The 11,525-nt window shown below is 40.1% G+C and overlaps 1 protein-coding gene across 1 annotated transcript in view; it reads right to left on the reverse strand.

Moving 5' to 3' along the window:
* Positions 1-10,594, reverse strand: part of USP31 (ubiquitin specific peptidase 31) — a 57,508-nt gene extending 46,914 nt beyond the window's left edge. The window contains exons 1-6 of the mRNA XM_011987959.1: positions 10,538-10,594; positions 6,489-6,626; positions 4,905-4,990; positions 4,720-4,812; positions 3,953-4,088; positions 530-674 (exon numbers count right to left, since the gene is read on the reverse strand). Coding sequence (XP_011843349.1) covers positions 530-674; positions 3,953-4,088; positions 4,720-4,812; positions 4,905-4,990; positions 6,489-6,626; positions 10,538-10,594 — 655 coding nt within the window. The remainder of the gene's footprint in view (positions 1-529; positions 675-3,952; positions 4,089-4,719; positions 4,813-4,904; positions 4,991-6,488; positions 6,627-10,537) is intronic.
* Between the last annotated feature and the right edge of the window lie 931 nt (positions 10,595-11,525).

Below are 11,525 nucleotides of genomic sequence, written 5' to 3' on the forward strand. Positions count from 1 at the left end.
AGGTCAGGAGTTCAAGACCAGCCTGGCCAACATGGTGAAACCCCATCTCTACTAAAAATATAAAAATTAGTCAGGCTTTGTGGCATGTGCCTGTGATCCCAGCTACTCGGGAGGCTAAGGCTGCAGTGAGCTGAGATCGCATCACTGCACTCCAGCCTGAGCGACAGAGCAAGACTCTGTCTGAAAAATGAAAAACAAAAAACATACAACTATGGCATAGTATATCTTCCTGAATGCCATAAGATGCCAAAAAGGCTACTTAAAGGAGGTCACAGTCAGTCCTGAATCTCAATATAAGGTTTTCCCAACTAAACTATGGACATATCTTTGCCTAAAACAGTAACAGTTGCCTTCTTCTAGGAAAATATTACTGTAAGAGTTTTACCATTATACCATCAAAAAAATACGTATGTGCATTTTACCACAATTTTTTTAAAATGTGTATCATTATATAATAGACATCTAAAAAGGTAGACTATAGTTAAACCTGCAAACCCAGGTGGCATTATGAAAACAGGAGCTCACTTACCTCTTTGACTGAGAATTCCTTCAGGCCTAAATATTTCGGGAGTCTCAAAGGCAAAAATGCAGTCGCTTTCATGGACTGTTTCCAGGTCGTCTGTATCACAAAAGGAACGATGGAACCCATCATAGTACATTTCTGTTAACACAATCTAAAAATAGGGAAAATGTAAACAGTTGGGTAACTGGAAATTCAATACTAATTGATCTCCCAATTCTAGGAACTTCTCCAGACCATCAGGACTGGCAGTGGTCTGAGAGAGCTCTGAAACATCTCGCAGAGCCCACTTTATTTGCCTTTAATGAGAGAATCTTGGAAGCACAATATCCTCTGTAACTATATTAACAATATACAGTCACCCCTCCATATCTGTAGGTGCTACATATGTGGATTCAACTAATTGCAGATCAAAACTATTCAGAAGAAAAAAAAAGGATGATTGAATGTATACTGAACAGTCTTTTACTTGTCATTATTCCCTAAACAATATAGCATAACAACTATTTACATAACATTTACACTGCATTAAATATTATAAGTTATCTGGAGATGATTTAAAGTATATTGGAGGTACAACTATTATGTATCCATAAAATAAAAAGTAAAAATAAAGTATACAGGATGATATGCTTAGGCTCTATGCAAATACTGTGCCATGTTATAAAAGGGATTAAAGCACCGTGGATTTTGGTATCCTAGTGCAAGGGTTCCTACAACCAATCCCATGGACACTGAGGGACACCTGTACTCTGATGTCAGAACTCTATGACTCTAACTCCAGGGTTCCTCTAAGTTTTGGTATAGAAGAGAACCAGGAGATCATAACGTCTAACTCCCATTTTCACTGAAAGGAGAGAAGCCAAGAGACTTGCCTCAAGTTCTACAACGATTCAGCCTCATGTCGCGGACGGAGTCCACATCTGACTCTGAGGCTTTCTCCTATATCATTTTATTTTCTATTTTTCAAGCCTAAACCATGGATATTTGTATTGAAAAAAAAATCAACTCAAATGTCAAAAATACTAACTAGTTAAATATAGTATAGCCTTACTGGAATTATAAAGCTACTAAAAAGAATGAACTATATATATTTGCACTAACATGCAAAGATCTAAGTAAATACAAAGCAAGGTAAAAACAATAAGTGTAAATGATTCTTACATAAAATCATTAATGTATATATGCATGGAAAAAATCTAAATGAATACTATATAACATAGTATTAAAGTTAGTAACCCTTAGCATTAAGATACCTAGTATGAGATACTTTCTCTTTCTGTTATATTTCTGAAATGGTTGAATATTTTACAATAAAACAGAAAAACAGGACAGGCATGGTAGCTCAAGCCTGTAATCCCAGCACTTTGGGAGGCCAAGACAGAAGGACTGCTTGAGGCCAGGAGTTCAAGACCAGCCTGGGCAACATGCCAAAACCTCGTCTCTATGAAAAATACAAAACTCAGCTGGGCGTGGTGGCATGCGCCTGTAGTCCCCACTATTTGGGAGGCTGAGGTGGGAGGATCGCTTGAGTCTACAAGGTTAAGGCTACAGTGAGCCATGATTGCACCAATGCACTCCAGCCTGGGCAACAGAGTGAGACCCTGTCTCAATCAATCAATACATACATACGTACATATATACATACATACAAACAAACAAACGAACAAAAGAAACAAAAGATGGAGAGGAGAACACTGGAGACATTTAAAGACTTTATTACATGCTCAGCCACGCTGTCTACTGAAAAAGCACTGGACTGGGCATGCAGGTTCCAGTCCAGCCTATCACCAACCAGCCCTGCAAACCTGAACAAGTCACACGTCTTCTCTGAGCCTCTTTCAAATAAGAGAGTTGGACTGGACCCCTGAGGTCCCCTCTACCAGCACTAACATTCTGCAGATCTACCAGGTAAAAGAGGTTGGTGGCATATTCCACAAATAGTCCAGCAAAAATGTTCCTGGCACATTTTCCTTTTAATGAATTTAATGACCATGTTGTTTTTCTGCCAGTGAACATGCAAGTAAAATTCACTCTCTTCAGCAAACTGAGGTCAACAGCAAACTTGTAATTATTTCACCAATTTAAACCACACGCAAAAGGAGCCAGACAGTGCTGGAAGCTGTAAAGATGCAACCAGATTTGCCCTGGACACCACCAAAGGCTTGCTCCCTCTCTTTCTGCTTTTCCCTCATCCTGAGAGGAAGAAAGAGCCAATGGGCTTTTCAGAGTAGGAAAGAATATGAACATTTTATCAACATGCCAGTACTTCGCCTACAAAAATATGAGATATTTGCCATATTAGGGTAACACTGCTGGTTGTATTTGTTTTACTGTGGTAACTTCCCAAATAAGGCCACATAAGGCCAGAGTACAAAACACCTTTATTATTCCAGGGATTACATAGTAGCTTCCAGAAGCTACTATCTAGGGAAAGCAATTTAGCTACTGAGTCATCTTTCCTTAATAAATCTTAAATAAGGAATGTTTTTCCAAATAAAATAATAATAGCAAATTGAGTAAAAGCTATATGCAGAAACATGTCAAGTCCAAACAGGTCAAAAGTATTTTTGGTCAATTTCAACATAACTGCTTATCAAACATGCATCCCAAAAGGGAAGCGGCATAGGCACAACTTTCCTTTCTCTTCTCTAAAAAAGGTAAGAGACTCTGATCCAGCCATAATGAGAAAACAAAACGTATTGAGCATCTATTACGTATAGAACACTGTACTAGCAAGATATCCACTCTTATCACCACAAGGGGTTTTCTAGCATCACTGCTCAAGTTTTCAAAGCCTCTTTGACTATCAAACGCTGCGAGGACGCTCCACTGCCCACATACACATCCATGGGAATGATTTAAGAAGGGTTAAGTAATTATACCTTATGAACAAAGCTACAAGAAGGTCCTGGTACACAGCTTCTCCTTTTCTTTTTTGAGAGGAGTCTCGCTCTGTTGCCCAGGCTGGAGTGCAGTGGCGCGATCTCAGCTCACAGCAAGCTCCACCTCCGGGTTCACACTATTCTCCTGCCTCAGCCTCCTGAATAGCTGGGACTATAGGCACCCGTCACCACACCCAGCTGATTTTTTGTATTTTTAGTAGAGACAGGGTTTCGCCATGTTAGCCAGGATGGTCTTGATCTCCTGACCTTGTGATCCACCTGCCTCGGCCTCTCAAAGTGGTGGGATTACAGGCGTGAGCCACCGTGCCCAGCCTCCTTTTAAAATTATATATACAATTACATGAAACATGAAAAGTTTCTCTATATATTTTACTCTTTGGGGTCTTGATTTTTTTTCCCCTCAACTCTAAATGCAACTGGTTTTAAATCTCTAATCATACTCGGCAAAGAACTATAAAAAATTCTAAGAGAACAGAAAGCAATACTTTTGCGGCTCATGTGTAACTTGCCTTAGCAGACTTATTACCTGATCAGTGGGGATCTTTGTTTCCATAGACACTGCTTCCCGAAGTCTGGCAACAGTCCCAGACAGAGGCACGGCCACACCAATCCTCATGCAGTGAGAACATTTCCCTTGATACACTACAGTGACATAGAGAGGCCTGTACAGATCAAAGTCAGATCTTCTCATTAGTCACTTATTTCAACTAAAACATAGAAATGCAAAATAAACCTGAGCTGAAATCAACAAAAATCTAAAGCTAACCCACAGTGTTACTCTGAAGCCAAATGGAAAAATTTCACTTGGCTCTAAGCAGAACTACCAAACAATCATCAAGATCTTTGGAAAAGGCAATCGTCACAAAATGAACATTTTATGAAGCAAACAAAAATATATCTACACTTGATTCTGTGCTTTGTATTTTCTTTAGAACAGCGTAACTCCTGGAAATGTTGAGAAATTGTTCAAAATAAAGCAACTAAGACACAAGAAATGTAAAGTAAGGTCTCTAGAGAATCCTGAAGCCACTCAACAGCCCTCCCCCTCCCCCGATACTATGTGAGGATGACAAACCGGGTCAGACTAAACAGCCCCTGCTTGCCTCATGTACCTGCTTACCCTGCAAACTCAGGAGGGCATTTATTCTTGTAAGGTTGTAGCAATGACTGTATTCAATCCCATTATTAATCCCACTACCTGTCCAAATAAGTAAGAAGATCTAATAGGAGCCTACAGAGGAAAAGGAATACAGTAAGAAAATACAGTCTTCATTTTACTAAATCCATTCTTACCTTGTGTGGGGTAGAGGAATTGGCAAAGAAATGCAAAGGAAAGGATCAAAAGTGTTGCTCTGTTTCTGACAATGAGGACACGTCAAAGAAGATCTTTAAAACAAAAGGTAAGACACTCAACATTAAAATCACCCAGAACTATGTCAGGTAAACAAAATAAGTGGGAACATCTGATTTGCTCATACCTGTACTGGGCTTGAAAGAGTTCTTGTACAAAAGTGCTACAGACAGGAAAAGGTCCCTCAGGCATCATATCAGTCTCTGACGGTGGCTAAAAAAAAAAGAAAGTACAATTTCACAGACTAGGAAGACCAATTCTTGGCTGAAGATGAAGTCAGAGAATCACAAATGTCCTTGACTTCCTTTACAAGCTATGCATCAAGTGCAGATACTTCAGTGACGGGCACCTGCTAAAGGAGCCAGAACACAGCAGGCAGGATGTGGGTCACGTGGACTCATCCCCTCACACAGACTCTGCCAGCGATCGTCTCTGCATGGCACTCAGCCAGCCAGCTCCCCTTCCCCAGGATGCTCCAGTTTCCCTCCAATTCTCCAAACTCCTCTAAGAAGTAATCCTCAACCACTTTAAAAGTACTAATGGTAGCCGGGCACGGTGGGTCATGCCTGTAATCCCAGCACTTTGAGAGGCTGAGGCGGGTGGATCACTTGAGCTCGGGAGTTCGAGATCAGCCTGATCAACATGGAGAAACCTCGTCTCTACTAAAAATACAAAATTAGTTGGCTGTGGTGGCGCATGCCTGTAATCCCAGTTACTCAGGAGGCTGAGGCAGGAGAATCACTTGAACCCAGGAGGCAGAGGTTGTGGTGAGCCAAGATTGCGCCATTGCACTCCAGCCTGGGCAACAAGAGTGAAAGTCCATCTCAAAAAAAAAGTACCTATTAGCTGTGCTGTGTATGTTAGTGCCTAATCACATTCTACTTCATGTTGTATTTAACTTTTCATGTCCCTCCACCTAACAATTAGTTACTAAGCACCATATGCAGAGAGAACTGTACAGAACGTTAGGATACAAAGATAATAAGATCCAGTGCCTGACCTTGAGGATGTCTCAATTTGGTGGGAAAATCAGCCACATGCATATAGTCATATGACAGAAGAGAGTGTTCAGGCGCAAAAGGATCTTGAATTAGAATAATTTAACAACTTACCAAACCTAGAAATTTAAAATTTGAAGTACAGAGCAGAATCATCAAAAACTTTAAAAACTGCCCAAGGGAAGCAACTCTTTAGTCTTAATTTTTTCCATTATATAAGTCATTGTATCCATATTTGTAAGACTACATGTATACAATTAAAAATTAATCATTATGTTTCTCAATGAGAACATTCTGGGGCTTCTATAGTCAAATCCAATCCTAACAGCAGAGAAAATCCATGTTTCCTTTGTGATTGTGTATTCATTCGAGTGAACTACAGAGTATGTGTCTTACTAGAATAGAAAGCAAACACATTCTGCTTTAAAAACAGTTTAGTGAAATGGAATCACTTTTTTTAATCTGAAGTTCATCATACATGCAAATGTTTCCCCTCTCATTAGACTATAAATTCCTTGGGGACAACAGTTCTTGTATCTCACACTGCCAGCACAGTAGCAAACAAAATGAAATGTCCTTTAAGTAGCCATTGAATCTACTCACTCAGAGCTTAGTCAATTTCATTGTATTAATGCAATGCAACAAGTCCTCAGTGGAAGAATCTACACGCTCTCATGACTAGCTGACTGCCCTAGGGGAGCATGCGTCCTTACCTTCAGAGGCGGCTGGCCACTCTGCTTCACTGAATGGTTGAGGTCTTCGTGAACTCGGTCCAAAAGCCACAGTAGAAACTCCTGAGCATCATGCTGGGAATTTCCCCGGTACTGCAGTGCATTCTTTGACACAATAGTCTATGCAGGTAAATAAATCAGCATGAACAGTTGTGAGTTCCTGGCTTTAAAGAAAAACTATTTAGTCATAATCCCAAAAGGGATGCAAGACCTCAAGCATGTTAGAGAGTACTTCCCAGAAGGAGTGCAAAGTAAAAACAGATGCTGGTGTAAAAACCTCACCCCTAGAAACATGTACCAGAACCCTTAAAATACACTTAATCCAGCAATTCTACTTTTAGGAGTGTATCTAAGGAAATTATCAGAACAGCCTGTCAAGACTTCTAAGAAAATATTAATCAGGGTTTATGAAAGCAAATAATTGGTAATAACTTGGACATCTTAAAAAAGAGAATTGGTTAAGAATAGGAGGAGATGAAACAGTAAAGACAGTTAAATTAGGATACAACTACATGACATCCTTAAGAAATACTATGTTAAGTGAAAAAAGTCATAAATAACTCGTGTGAAATGTGAATGTATTCTTGTAAAAATTGTTTGGGGGGTATAGACATGTACATACAAAGAAAAAGTTCTAAAATAACACATACCTACATATTAAGTATTATCTCTGGGTGATAGAATTACAGGTGATTTTTTTCCTTCTCACTTTTCATATTTTCTACAATGAGCATGTTACATAACAAAGCAGGTAAAAGTTTTGTTTCAAACTTTACGAGATTGATTTACATTGCTTTTGCTAAAATGCTGGACTTTTATTATGTAAGATACATAACAGCTTCAAGATTCATCACTCATCAACAAAGATTTAATAAGTGTCTAAGATACAAACAGCCTAGTGAAGGGGACAGGGGGAAAGTCCATCTTACAGTGTAGCATGATGGGATAGTGGTAATGGATGCCAAGTTTCTCATAGAGAGGGAAGTTACAGATAAGCAAGGAGGGAAGGCAATGAATCAGCTGAAGTCAGTATAAACTCCTATTTAGCTTAATATAAAGTGAACAGATAAATAAATACAGATATTTATATAAACTTGGGTTCATATCCATATATGTACACTGAAAGGCAAAGTAGTAGTGACACCCCAGTAACAATGTGCACATCCAGTGCCCATATCTTGGTTTCTAATACCATTTTCCAGTATAAAACTAGGGCTCCTTGGAGAAATGCCGATTCTAGGGTTGGGACAGGAGACATATCAAAAAGACACAGGAACCAACCTAAAAGAACTCCCAACAGCCAAAGCTAGAACAATCTGATCAAAAGAATAAATAATATTAGGTTATAACCCAATGTATAAAAAAGTATAAATTGATATAATGACTGAATGAATAAATGAGGGAGAAGAGGTAAATCTTCCTTACAGAGGAATTCCAAATAAGTTATATCAATAATCCCCCCTCCAGGAGGTAGAGCTTACCACCCCTACACCTTGAGTGTGGGCTGTGATAATGACTTACTTCCAAAGACAGGAGATTGGAAAGAGGAGTAGAAAGTAACTTACAGTTACTAACACAGTAACTAACACTGCTTTAGAGAGCTGGGCAAGGTTGACATCATCAGTAGTAAGTCATGTTGCTAGCATGTGCACTTGATATGTGACAAAAAGAACATTTTACCTCTGGTCTTCCTCCCAAAAACCCATGGCCTCAGTCTAATCATAAGGAAAACATGAGACAAAACCCAAACTGAGGAACATTATGCAAAAAAAAAAAAAAAAATGTGACTGGTGCTTCCCAAAACTATCAAGGTCATCAAGGATAAGGAAAGTCTGAGAAATAATCACAGACCAGAAGAGACTAAGACGACGTGACGACTAAATGTAATGTGTTATTCCATGGGAGCCTGGAACAGAAAAAACGCACAAGAGAATAACTGGGGAAATCTGAATAAAGTGTCAAATTTAGTCAATAGTAACGTACCAATGTTAGCTTCTTAGTTATAACAAATGCACTATGGTGACATAGGATATTAACAAAAGGGAAACTGAGTATGGGCTTCGTGGAAACTCTATGCTACCTTTGCCACTTTTCTGTAAATCTAAAACTATCCTAAAATTAAAAGTTTATTTAAAGGCGAATATCTATATTTACAAACTTTCTATAAATATAAATATGGCAGTTGTATATAGGCATATCATGGGAAAAGAATAGAGGCTAATTAAGAAGTAGGAGGATAGTGGTGTTAACTAATAGACAAGAAACCCTTTCAGGAGATGTCATTTGAGCTGGACCTTGAAGATAAAGAGGCAGGGATTCAAGGCTGAGGAAGCAACATGCACAAACACACAAAGGTACAGTATGACACCTTCAAGGAAGACCAAAAAGGTCAATAGGCCTGAAATTCCAGGTCTATTAGACAGAATGGAAGGAGATGAAACAGTAGACAGATTAGGCAGAGTAGGAGGAGATGAAACAGTAAAGTCAGAGGCCAGTTCAGAAAAGACATTTAAGACCACTCAAACATGGCAAAGGGAGCTGTAAGTGAACTGGTAAATTAAGATCATGGGCTCTGGAGCATACAGCCTGAGATCAGATCCCCATTCCCCTACTTCCTATTTGTGAGGCCTGGGACTACTCTCCTCCAAAGCAAAATGGATAATAATGACTCAGTATGATGATTAGATTTTGAGAATGCATGTCAAAAACATTTCACATGTAAATGAGATATAATCAGCACTCAAATTTTAGCCATATTATATATGGGAGTAAAGAAAAAGCAGGGGGCCGGGTGCAGTGGCTCACGCCTGTAATCCCAGCATCTTGGGAAGCCAAGGTGGGTAGATCACGAGGTCAGGAGATCGAGACCATCCTGCCTAACACAGTGAAACCCCGTCTCTACTAAAAATACAAAAAACTAGCCAGGCGTGGTGGTGGGCGCCTGTAGTCCCAGCAACTTGGGAGGCTGAGGCAGGAGAATGGCGTGAACCTGGGAGGCGGAGCTTGCAGTGAGCCGAGATCACAACAGTGCACTCCAGCCTGGATGACAGAGCGAGACTCCATCTCAAATAAATAAATAAATAAATAAGAAAGCAGGGGAGATAACTGCACAATGGGAGAGTAGTTAGGAAACAAACTAAAGAGGCAAGAAATAATGACAGTTTAAGCTAAAGCAGTGAGGACAGAATGGGAAGGCAGATTTAGGAGAGATTTAGGAATTTGAGTGGTAGAATCATTAGGATTTGTGATCTAATGAATGTGGAGAGGGAGGAAGGAGGCATTAATGTCACTCACTCAGGGGTCTTACCTAGATGATGAGCAACTGGTAGCATCAAGACAGAAAATAAAAAAGGAAGTCTGGGAAAGAGCTCCCAGAATTGGTCCCCACTTTCGAATCCACTGTAGCTAAAGTTCTATGGAACCTCTGAATGGAAGTTATCTGGTAAACAACTGGAAACTACAGATCTGTGGGTTCACTGCAGGAGTCTGTGCTAAGGACAAAGATTTGGAATTCAACAGATGGGTGGTGGTAGAAATCTCAACTAAGGCTGAGAGTGCCCAGACATCATCTATGGGAGATTGAGTCAGAGGACAGAATGCAGAGGTAACCTATATTTAGGTGGGGGGCTCAAAGAAGACCAAGAAAAAAACCATCAAAGATGTAGTGAGAAAATCAGGAGAATGGTGTCCAAGAGTCAAATGAAGAGAGCTTCATGAAGAAAAGGTTGATTGACAGTGTGAAATGTTGAAGAATGATAAAGGAGGCCAGAGAACTAAAAAGTGTCTGCTATATTGCAATTAAGACGATAACAGAGGTGAAAAGAAGGAAGAGATTTGCAATTTGCATCACACTCTGATGATCAGTTTGATGTGAATCAACAGGAAAATGTTCATTTATAGATCTTGAGATTCAGATTTGGGAGGAAAATAACAAAGGGATATTACAGAGAATATGGAGGTGTCACTGACACAACTTACTGAATAAAATGAGCACAGGAGAAGGATCCTGATAACGACAAAGTTTCAAATACCTGGAAGGGACCACTGAATGCCATCTCAGAAACAGGTACACAAGGAGGAACAGGCATGATAGGAAGTCTTCACTACACTACAAAACCTCCCCACTAAATCATCAAATCCAAGGGCTTTTTTCTCAGTCTTCACATCTGTCTCCCTTTAGCATTTTGTATATATATAAACATCCTGTGCGTGGTGGCTCATGCCTGTAATCCCAGCACTTTAGGAGGCTGAGACAGGTGGATCACCCGAGGTCGAGTTCAAAACCAGCCTGACCAACAGTAGTTAGCCCATCTCTACTAACACAAAATTAGTCAGGCGTGGTGGCACATGCCTGTAATCCCAGCTACTTGGGAGGCTGAAGCAGGAGAAATGCTTGAAGCTGGGAGGCGGAGGCTGCAGTGAGCTGAGAATGCGCCATTGCACTCTGGCTTGGGCGAGAAGAGCAAAACTCCGTCTCAATAAAAAGAATAATAATAATTTTTTTTAAAAAAAACCCTTATTCCATCTTGAAATGGTTTGGCTTGTGGCCTTATGTTCCCCTCATTTAGAAGAATCAAAACCAAAGGCATTAGTATGTATAACGGAAGAATGTGAGCTACAGAAGATTTCCTAATTAAAAAAAAAAAAATGAATAGCCAGGCGCAGTAGCTCACACCTGTAATCCCAGCACTTTGGGAGGTTGAGGTGGGTGGATCACCTGAGGTCGGGAGTTCAAGACCAGTCTGACCAACATGGAGAAACCCCGTCTCTACTAAAAATACAAAACATTAGCCGGGCGCGGTGGCGGGCACCTGTAGTCCCAGCTACTCAGGAGGCTGAGGCAGGAGAATTACTTGAACCCGGGAGGAGGAGGTTGCAGTGAGCCGAGATCATGCCATTGCACTCCAGGCTGGGCAACAAGAGCGAAACTCCGCCTCAAAAAAAAAAACACAAAAAAGAATTGATTAAAAACATCATTAGCACTAATGAAACCTTGGTTGACTCGGGATGGAAGACAAA

The sequence above is a fragment of the Mandrillus leucophaeus genome, unplaced genomic scaffold, assembly GCF_000951045.1.
Source record: "Mandrillus leucophaeus isolate KB7577 unplaced genomic scaffold, Mleu.le_1.0 Scaffold32, whole genome shotgun sequence".
Taxonomy (NCBI): Eukaryota; Metazoa; Chordata; class Mammalia; order Primates; family Cercopithecidae; genus Mandrillus; species Mandrillus leucophaeus.